Here is an 11,289-nt window from a genome sequence, read left to right on the forward strand (position 1 = left end):
TGCTTAGGACTATTTAAAGCACATCATTGAAGGAGTTTTGACTTGAGTTGAATTGAGTTGAGTTGAGTTGACATGGCCTCTGTGTGTTGCTGTGTGAGAACCATATGGCAGACTGCTAAGCCTTGAGTAAGCAGCAATCTGAAGGCTGAGGGGTAACTAGAGACAAGGAAACATTTCTCCTACTGAAATGTAGACTCTGGAATCTGGAGTTGAGAAATGCCACTACCAAGGCAACTTCTAACCCTCGAAGGAGGTGATGGGATAGATGGTATCAGAGAAGAGCAGAGCTCCCTGACCCATCCTAGGGACAACCCACCCCACCCCCAATGGTTTCCTAGGTCTGGGTTCAGTGGGCAAAATCTGGACTGGAGAATGAGAGGACATTCAGACAGCAGTCAAGGGAATAAATCAGTGCAGACCATCTGTCCTTATATTGAATTTGCAAATATAATGCCCATAGCTTATAGAGCTCTGGCTTGGGAATTTTAGGCTGAACTTATAGTCACCTGTAATAAATAGTACAACAGTCCTGGGTAGTGCTAAACTATTGAAATATTGCCATGCAAGTGGTAAGTAGCTGCTGCCTGAGCCCATCCCCCAGCATCCCATCTCCTCAGGATCCAAAGCTCAAGAAGGAAGTGTGGGGCCTCTGGGGTCCTGCTCTGGCACTACAGCTGGAATCTGTTCTGATTGGCTGGGGCCTGGTATATAGCTTGCTAAATATTTTATCACACTTGGTTTGAGAAGGTACACCCCAAAGACCTGAAGATTGCTGAGTAGGTAGCAAGAGTAGTGTAATGCTTCCAAAGTGGGGTCCAAGGTGGAGGGTTCCAAGAACCTGGAGTCGTGCATGTTCAGAAACCTCCTAACTTCATTGACCTCTAGTCAGTCAGGAGAACTTTATCAGTAACTTTATTAGTGTCTGTGTTTTACTTACAGGAAACATCAGAATTCACAGAGGTATAGCCCAGCGGTCACACCTTGTCTGGACCACAGATCCCTTTGAACTACTCAGAACCTAAGAGTAGTTCAATGTACCCAATATCTAGACACAGCCCTCTAAGCACAGTGCCAGGGCACCTGAATCACCACACAGGGAATGAGTGCACTGAGTGCAGTTGAAGATTAGATCCTTCAAATTTGTGCAGTTATTGAAACTAGCCTTAAATCTTTGAGATTGGGAAGTGTAGTAGGATCCAAAATAATGAGATCACTGCAAAGTAATAGTTGGTGTTCAGAAAAATCGAACTAGGGGAAGGAATGTGGAGATATTTGAACCTTTTAGAATCATCAGGGAAAGCTTCTACAGAAAATCATAGGGGTAATGAGATTCTGCAGTTAAATTATAAGCTATCCCAGGCCTAGAAAAGGGAAGAAAGTTATATCCCCTTCCTCCGTGTATGAAACCCAATCTCCCTCCTCATCTACCCCCGCAGAGGTGTGGGGCTTGAGGACATTGCAGTTAAGGAGCCATAGGCATTGAGATGTGGTTATAGACATTTTCCTATTCTATCTTTCAACCAGCCCCAAATATAAACATTTATGATTCCGAAACTGGTCCCAATGTTAAACCCCATAGTCACTCTGTCACGGAGTACAAGATGGCCAGTGGTAGCTCAGTTGCACGTCTTACCCCTGAGAATGGAAAGAACTAGAACTCTGCAAGGTAGGATGCCCGTCTCTCCTCCTGACCTTTGAAACGGTGCACCCGGGTTATAAGTGCTGCCACTTACTCTGCTGTCCTGTGGCAGTTACACGCACATGCCTGCTGTTCGGAGATCTGGAGTGTGCGTTGACATCTGTGTGTGTGAAGATAAACGGGGCTTGTTTTGATGTGGGATATGATACAGGAGCCCTGCTGGCATGCTGTCAGAAAACTCATGTTAAAACGAACCACCCGCAGGATGCGGTCCGGCCCCCGGATCACTCACAGTGGACCTGGTCAGGGTGTAATCTATTTTCAGTCTATGGTCACCTTTTTAATGTAGGAGCAGAAGCTAAATGGAGCAATGAAGCAAAATCAACGATTACTAAACAAACGGACAATTTTGAGGAAAGGGTTTTTTTTCTTTAAAAGTCTGTTCTTCTTAAGGTAATTTTTTAAAATGCTGTAAAATTTTGCATTTTAGGAGAGGAAAAAATCAAAAGATGATTATTAACCTTGGGAGCCTCAAGGAAGTAAAAGGTGAAGATTCTGTAGCTAACCTATTGGGGTAAACGCAGAAAAATTTAACTCAGAACCTAAGAGTAATTCAATGTACCCAGTATCTAGACACAGTCCTCTAAGCACAGTTCCAGGGCACCTGAATCATCACACAGGGAATGAGTGTCAGCCAGGGAGACACCACCAGTCCTGCTGCTTCAGTGGTAAAAGCCCCACCCACCCACTCCAACCCAACAATCCTGACCGGCCAGTGCTGCTACTACCACTAATTGGGGTTGGAAAGTAAGATGAACTTGCTTTGTCTTTCCAGTCAATGTCACCATGGTTTTTCGGACCAAGGCATTTGTCATTTTTCATTTGCCTAATGATGTTATGCATCAAACTTTTACTAGAGCCACGTGATGATCGTTTTGACTGAGCCATCAAGGTAGATTTGTTAGGGATTTTGGTGATCTTAATTCATTGCATGGGTGAAGGACTTGCAAATTGTTGCCTGCCTCCTGACTATGAACTTCCCAGGGAAGAGCTGGGCTGGGACTAGTTAGCCTTTCAGCATCGCTGCTCATGCCCCAGTCTAGGGAGACACTGATTCAAAAGTCAGATTGTCTCCTTTTTTTTTTTTTTTTTTCAAGAGTCTGACTGCCTGGGTTCAAGTCCTGGCTCTAAGACTTTGTAGCTTTGTGACCTCTGGCAAGCTATTGAACGGCGGTGACCCATATGTGTGATGGGGATAATAATAAAGTTATTACGGGGAGCACTTTAGGTGATATGCAAAGCACTTAGAACAATGCCTGCTTGTAGGAAAGCACCTAATACATTTTGATTCCTTTTATAATGAAGCACTCTTCTTATTTTTTCAAAGCCATTTTAGCCAGATCAAATCTGTACAAAAAAAGACTATTGACTCTAAAGTTTATGTAAACTCACTTATATCTATTAATTTAACTTGAAGATTTTGGATATTTGGTCTTTCTTCAAAAATATGTACGTGAAGATGGAAGCCCCATTACTTGAATTAATAGATACCGCCATTGATGTGTATCATGTTGATTCTTAATATTTGTTACATGCATGTGTGAAACGGAACCGCTTGAAAGCAGAATTTAGGCATTCCTGCCAAAAGGAAGTGAATTGAAAGGAAGAGAAGCAGAGCCTTTGCAAGGAGAAAATTGTCCTATCTCTCAGCCAGTGTCAGAATGTGGAAATGTTTACAAAATGCTCATTAAAAGAAAAAGGGATTGCAAGATAGAAACAAAATCTGGTGCACAAGTTTACACTAGCGAGATAAGAAAGGCTAGGCCCCTATAGGGTATTTTGTTATCCAATTACTGCAACCTGACTTTTGGGGGAAGAGGAAGAATGGTAGGGGGAGGGAGAGAGAGGAAGAGTTTCCAAACTTGTCTCCAGTGACAGGAGACATTTACGCTCAGTGAGATAAAACTGCCACTTAGAGCCCAGGGGAGCTAAACCTTCCTGGGTTGGCCTGGGGGCTTGAGCAGAGTCATGGATTCTCTGGCCCTGCAGCTGTGCGCTCTCCTCTGCCTGGCAGCTCACTCTGCTTCTGGAAGCCCCATTATGAGCCTGGAGCAGTCGCCCCTGGAAGAAGACATGCCCCTCTTCGATGATGTCTTCTCGGAGCAAGATGGTGTTGACTTTGACACACTGCTACAGAGCATGAAGAATGAGTTTCTCAAAACATTGAACCTGTCTGACATCCCTATGCAGGACTCCGCCAAGGTGGACCCGCCCGAGTACATGTTGGAACTCTACAACAAGTTTGCCACCGACCGCACCTCCATGCCATCTGCCAACATCATCAGGAGCTTCAAAAATGAAGGTAAGTTTACATTCTATCGATGACATTTGGCTTGGATCTTTTTCAAGGAGTGATACATTCCTAAGGCATGATATAGCGAATAAGAGTGAATACAGATCTACAGACCTACAAAGCAATACACATTATGGCCTATATCATTTTAATGCTTCTTTTCCAAATGGTATTGAAAGGTACTAAAGAATATCTTTTAATTCAAAGTTATAAATTCTCTACCATTTTGACATTATAATGGGATCTTGAAAAATGTTTAAATGTTGACAGCAAGTAATACCAAAAGTTAATGTTGGCCTACTACTGTACCGCTGTTGGTCACTTTTCAGATAGGCCTCCGTTTCCACTTGGCTTTTGATTGATTACAAAGTTTGTCAACTTCTATTTTGATTGAAAATGATGAAAATAGACAAAAACCAGAAAGTTGTGATTTGTGTTTCGCTCAAGCTTTGGACAAATTTCCCTTTTGTGGCCTTATTTAAAAGATGATCAAACAGGATGGAAGCTTATATTTTAGAGAGTTTTCCTACAGTTTTGTTGCATTTGATGTGATATGTATATCCTTGAAACACTGTTTATAGTTTCTAGGAAGTTTGCACGGACCAGTTAATGACCCAACTTATATCTGTGCCTTTATGATGAATGAGGCACAGCTTTACATATAAGTGGAAAGATGTGTTTTCTCCTCCCAGATCTTTCTTCAGTAACTAAATCTAATGACCTTGGAAGTTAATCCTTTGTTTATTATGGTGTGAGTTGGCCCCACCAAAAATTTAATATCTATGGTAAAAACGGTGAGTCCAAAGAAACTAATTATTTAATATTTACCAATTATGCTTTTATAGACACTAGCCAGGTGAAAAATAGGGTTTAGATCGATTTTGGCCAGACTGTCTCAAAAGGAGAAAGGTGGTGTCAAATAAATAGCTCAGAGATTTGGAATTTTGAGAACAGGTAGATTTGGTAGTTGTAGATAATGAGTTTTATTTCTCTGATCCTCGATTTCCTCATCTGTATATTGGGGATACAATACAATAGAGTGATTCAAAAGAGGTTCTGAATAAGAAACATTCCATTTCCTAGGAAGTGTTGAAGAAACATTAGTTATTCCTGATGAATTCCCTAAATTCTAGGCATTACAGAAAATGTTGAGTAGGTATTGCTTAGTCCTGGAGATACCGTTTGCCTTAAAAATTTAGTTGCCAGACCAAAATTAATAATATTTAGTAACACATTGGACCTGGTATTTAGTAACATTTAGTAACATAATGGAATTGGCAAAGCTGAAATTACAGATTCCTTTGGAGGTGAGTCTGAATTGCCAATGAACAGTCTTCTTCCATGGGAGTCCTTCCTTCCTAGGATTTCTGTGCGCTGAACCCTAAGTGCCTGGCTCAGAGCCACTCCCGTCCTCCAGGGAAATTGGGGTTTCTCAGCTTTCACTTCTCCCCTGGAGGATGTGGATGATCCAGGTCAGGAAGTAACATTTACAGTCTCTCATTAGTAGAGATCAGCAAGGGTAGGGTCCTCACTCCATGGACAGCTCAGCCTGCAGCTCCGCCAGTCTGTGGGTGGGAATATCAAGTCCCCAGGACAGGAATGCTGCACTGGGCTCGCCCTGCTGGCTGCTATTGTCTCTCTTTGACTCTTTGGGTCTGCTCAGTGCAGCTTTAAGGAGACAAAGACCAACAAAACAAAACAAAACAAATCCCCCAATCCCTCCAAATCTAACTAATCAAGGGGAAACAATTGCCACCCCGAAGGTGGAAAAAGCATGACCAATATTCCTATCAAAACTCTGACTGCATCTTGTCATCTGGGGGAAGTCAGTTCTCTGCTCTGAGGCTCAGTTTCGTCTGGTGTAAAATGCACAGAGTAGCAATACCTGCATTGGAAGGACATTGTAAGAGCTAAATAAAACAATGTTTACAGAGCACCTGGCACATGAAATTTGCTTAGAAATGTAACTCCTCCACCTATTACCTACTATATTTGCAAATGCACAGTGAATTTATTTTTAAACAGCTTTATTGAAGTACTAGAGGCCTGATGCACAAAATTGATGCAAGGGCCTTGGCCCTGGCCCCCACCCGCCTCCACCTCGGCCGGGGGCCTCTGCTGCCTCTGCTGCCTCTGCCACAGCCCCTGCCTGCTGCGGCTTTGTCCGGAAGGAAGGACATCCAGAGGACATTTGGTCTAATTTGCATATTATGCTTTTATTATTATAGAAAACTGACATACAATAAACTGCACGTATTTATAGTGTATAATTTGATAGCCTTTGACATAAGTAAACAGCCATTGAAACCATCACTACAATCACAATAGTGAACATATTCATGATCACCAAGTTTCCCAGTGTTCCCTTGTAATCCTTTCCTCTCACTAGAGTGAGCTTTTATTCTGCACTTTTCTCATGGGTCAAGCAACCAGTCCACTCCCCTATTTTTGGTCTTCACATGTTCCCTGCCCAAGGTGAGCTGTCTCCTCCATTCTTATAAGGAGGGGACAACTCCCAAGCTACTTGATGTATTAAGGACATATGTTGCACTTATAAATCAATTTGGTCTGATGCCTGGGATCATCAATTAATCAATATGTTTAAAGTGCTGCCTCGAAGGTAATCTTGCAGATTGAAGGCATAAAAAGGAGTTTAAGATGTGGTACTTGCCAGCATGATGACAGTCTAGTTGGGGAGATCCATTCATGAAGAGACAACTGAAATACAAGGATGTACATGGCAAAGGTAAAAGGAGAGATAGAGAGTAAGTACTCAAGTGATTCAGAAGGGAGTGAATATCCAGATGGGAGGTTAAGGAAGGGAAGGTCCCACAGGGAGGAGTCACAGCTAGGTAGTTGGAAATGAGGGGATAGGGCTTTCCAAAGGTCAGAGGAACCTACCCCAAGGTGAAACATACAATAAAGCAAAGGGGTGTTTTCACAAGTGATGAAGATATCAGTCTATTTTAAACAGGGTTTACAACTTATTTTATCTTTCAACAAAGATCAATGGAACAATTGCAATGTTTCATGCACTGGCGAGGATGAATGGGAGTAAAGACTGGATCAAGAAGTTAAGACCTGGTTATAGCTGTTTTGAGAGCCATGCTAGAAAGTTGAAATGCATTCCATTGACCAATATTTTCTACTGGAAGTATATGAGATGATTTTAGGTAGAATCTAGAGGAAGCTGTAAATCATGTGAAATAATTGCACACTTTTACTATTGTAAATTAGAAAAAATCCACATATCACCTCAAACCCCTCATTTCATAAATGCTGTTGCTTAAGAAAAGTCTAAAAGAGGTTGAAAGTATAAAATAATCAGATCAAGTTAAATAAAAATATTAAATTCATGAATGGGGTACACAGTTGGGAAAATGCTGCCAAAGGTGATAGAGAATACCTCAGTTGGTGGTGCTTATCATCTTCGGTGTCATGGAACCCTTTGTTTGATGACAAATGCCCTCAGGAATTCCTTTTAGACATGTATTATCTGGGGCAAGACTACAGGAGCTGTTGGACTCCTATAAAATTCTTAGAAAATCAACATGATGATATTTGGAGGTGTGTTTCTAAGATAAAAGGACCTTTAAAATTTTATTTCATAAATATTCTTGAATGATTTGTATGTGCCAAACTCCATGCCAGGTGCTAAGGGTATAAGACTAAATCAGTGATTCCCAAAGTGGGCGCTACTGCGCCCCCCTCCCGCCCTGTGGGTGCTGCAGCGATCCAGGGGGGCGGTGATGGCCACAGGTGCATTTGGGGGCGATGAGTAACTGCTATTAAAATTTTAAAAAAATTAATTTCCAGGGGCTGAGTAATATTTTTTCTGGAAAGGGGGCGGTAGGCCAAATAAGTTTGGGAACCACTGGACTAAATCAACCAATTTATCCCAAAGGTTCATTTCCCCTATTTCTCCTAATCAAGGACTGCATACCCCAAATCAACTGCTGTGACCCTCCTGGTATATAGCTATCTTCTTGACCTTGTCAGGCTTTAGTGTCTAGAGCAGGGATCAGCAAACTTTTTCTATCAAGGGCCATACAAATAGTACATATACTAGGTTTTATGAAACACTAGAGGCCCAGTGCACGAATTCATGCACCAGTGGGGTCCCTCAGCCTGGCCTGCAGGGTTGGGCCGAAACAAGCTCTCCAACATCCCCTGAGGGGTTCCCAGATTGTGAGAGGGTGCAGGCCAGGCCAAAGGATCCCACCGGTGCATGATTGGGGCCAGGAGGGATGCGGGAGGTTGGCCAGCTGGGGAGGGACCATGGGAGGTCTCCAGGGTGTGTCCAGCCAGTCTCGCTCAGTCCCAATTGGCCAGACCCCAGCAGCAAGCTAACTTACCGGTCAGAGCATCTGCCCCCTGGTGGTCAGTGCACGTCATAGCGAGTGGTTGACAGCCTTAGCATATCATAGCATGTTACGCTCTGATTGGTTGAACGGCTGACCAGACGATCGAACACTTAGCATATTAGGCTTTTATTATATAGGATTTTTCTCTCTTGGGCCTATTTAGCTGTGTCATTGTAGTACAACCATCATCACAGACAATACAGAAGGAGTGGGTGAGGCTGTGTTCCAATAATACTTTATTTTGAAGATTGGTGACCCATGGAATATAGTTTACCAACCTCTGGTCTAGGTGAAGGTCTTTAGGAAGAACAGTGCCAGCCAGCTATGTGGGGACTCCACCCATTACATGTAAATATGACAAACCATGAGGCCCTCTGAAAAGTGTCAAGAAAAGATCAATTGCCTTGGAGGGATAGAGCATGGTCCTGATATACCAAGGTTTAGGGTTCAATCTCTGGTCAGGGCACATACAAGAGCCAACCAATAAATACATAAATAAGTGGAACACAAATCGAAGTCTCTATCTCTCAAAATTAATCAATCAATAAACTTTTTTTTAAAAGAAAAGAACAACCATAACATGTTTCATTTGCTATCTCTTCACTGGTTAGAAAAATTGGGGACTTGCCCATACCAGTGCTATAATTCTGTGGCTGACAAGCTAGCAAGCAAGGCTGGGTGAGTTTTTCACGATTCATTAGACTGCCATTTTCCAGTTTAGTCTTGGCAGCTTAACTCAGTCTAATATTCTACCATTGACCTTTCAGTGTTTTCTGTGTCAGAAAATGTTAACATTGTGTTTGTTTTCATTTATATCCCCTTATTCTCTCTGAATCAAATTTCCTTCATAGACAAGCCTTCTTATGACATAAGTAAGTGTCTGTTTTTCTCTGTGACATACTGTAAATGTCACTTTTGTCTTTTTTTTAGAGTTGTTTTCCCAACCAGCCAGTTTTAATGGGCTCAGAAAATACCCTCTCCTCTTCAATGTGTCCATCCCCCACCATGAAGAGGTCATCATGGCTGAACTTAGGTTGTACACACTGGTGCAAAGAGATCGCATGATATATGATGGAGTGGACCGGAAAATTACAATTTTTGAAGTACTTGAGAGCACAGAGGACAACGAGGGTGAAAGAAACATGTTGGTCTTGGTGTCAGAGGAGATCTATGGAACCAACAGTGAGTGGGAGACTTTTGACGTCACCAGTGCCATCAGACGTTGGCAAAAGTCAGGTTCATCCACCCACCAGCTGGAAGTCCACATTGAGAGCAGACACGACGAAACTGAGGGCACTGGCAGGGGACAACTGGAAATAGACACCAGCGCCCAGAATAAGCATGTCCCTTTGATTGTCGTGTTTTCTGATGACCACAGCAGCGAGAAGGAAGAGAAAGAGGAACTGAGTGAAATGATCACCCATGAGAAACTTCTGGAGCTGGACAACCAGGGCCTGGATGGTTATTCCAATGGTCCTGGGGAAGAGGCTCTGCTGCAGACGAGGTCAAATATCATCTATGACTCCACTGCCCGCATCAGAAGGAATGCCAAAGGAAACTACTGCAAGAGGACCCCGCTCTACATTGACTTCAAGGAGATTGGCTGGGACTCTTGGATCATCGCCCCGCCTGGATACGAAGCCTATGAGTGCCGTGGTGTTTGCAACTACCCCCTGGCAGAGCATCTCACACCCACAAAACATGCGATTATCCAGGCCTTGGTCCACCTCAAGAATTCCCAGAAGGCTTCCAAAGCCTGCTGTGTGCCCACCAAGCTGGAGCCCATCTCCATCCTCTATTTAGACAAAGGTGTTGTCACTTACAAGTTTAAATATGAAGGCATGGCTGTTTCTGAGTGTGGCTGCAGATAGAAGAGGATTTGTGTTGCTTATTTAATAACTGTATATGTGTATATTTTATGTGCCTATTTAATAAGATTATTTAATAAGGGTGTACAGATCATAGAGGTTTACTTAGGGAAATGGACAGGTTGGTTTATTGTAAGAAATGCTTATTTTGTTATACAGTCTCATTCTTTCTGATCTGTGTTTCTCTGGACTTGCCATTTCCTGACAATGCCACCTCCAACAGCAAATGGCAAGATCATGCTATTTGTCTTCTATGTCAATTTGAAAACAACAATCCCTAAGCAGAAATATAGTGTCATAAGATAGATTTATGTGTATGTATATGTGTATATATAAGCTTATAAAACTCTATTGGTTCTATACAGATAGATTAGACTCATACACATGCAAAACTCAATCAAATATGTATATATTAAAAGCCAATGGTATGCTCTCAGTCACTTCTTCTCTGAGTAGGAGTTATGTCAAGATAATTTGCACCAGGGATTTCACCATCCTAGGAAATATTACATTTCCTAAACATTATTGGGAATGTAGGTGGGGCTTTCATCAGTCGAGTGTCTGCCATCACTCAGAGCAGCAGGGCCTGGTAAAGGAAGTTGTATGTGTGAGGAGAGGGGTTATTTGATGCAGAAACCAAATGGGTTCAAGAGGTAGTGGCTTTAAGGTGCACTAGCAAAGAATAAACCCATCGTGGCACCAATGTGCTCGAGGGAGCAGTGCCTGGTCAAGAAAGGAAAAAGTGGGGCTTCAGGGTGACATCTGCTTCTGAGATAATAGGAAAGCAAGGCCAATGTTGGCCTTTATTGCTACAGAAGGTAGAGGAGGTGGGAGAGGCACATAGGGGATGAGAGAAAAGGGATCTGGATGTTATCCGAGGATGTGTCTGTAAAATTATAAGCAGTTCTAATCAGAGAATTAAATTTCTTGGACAAAATAAAATTTTCAAAGAACAAGAGGGGAAAAACCAGAAGGGATCTGTCTGTTGGCCTCTTCACTTCTTAACATTTTTCTTCAATTCTTAGTATTTCTCCCTTGCCTCTGCACCTATGTGTTTGTTTTGTC

General features: G+C 42.5%; 1 protein-coding gene across 1 annotated transcript; it reads left to right on the plus strand.

The window, feature by feature from the left end:
- The first annotated feature begins 3,510 nt into the window (after nucleotides 1-3,510).
- BMP10 (bone morphogenetic protein 10) lies at nucleotides 3,511-10,374 on the plus strand. Its single transcript, XM_006092980.3, has 2 exons — nucleotides 3,511-4,001; nucleotides 9,287-10,374. The coding sequence occupies exons 1-2, from the start codon at nucleotides 3,668-3,670 to the stop codon at nucleotides 10,225-10,227; spliced, it is 1,275 nt and encodes a 424-aa protein (XP_006093042.1). The 5' UTR covers nucleotides 3,511-3,667; the 3' UTR covers nucleotides 10,228-10,374.
- Nucleotides 10,375-11,289: the final 915 nt, after the last annotated feature.

This window comes from Myotis lucifugus, unplaced genomic scaffold (assembly GCF_000147115.1).
Source record: "Myotis lucifugus unplaced genomic scaffold, Myoluc2.0 scaffold_108, whole genome shotgun sequence".
In the NCBI taxonomy this organism is placed as follows: Eukaryota; Metazoa; Chordata; class Mammalia; order Chiroptera; family Vespertilionidae; genus Myotis; species Myotis lucifugus.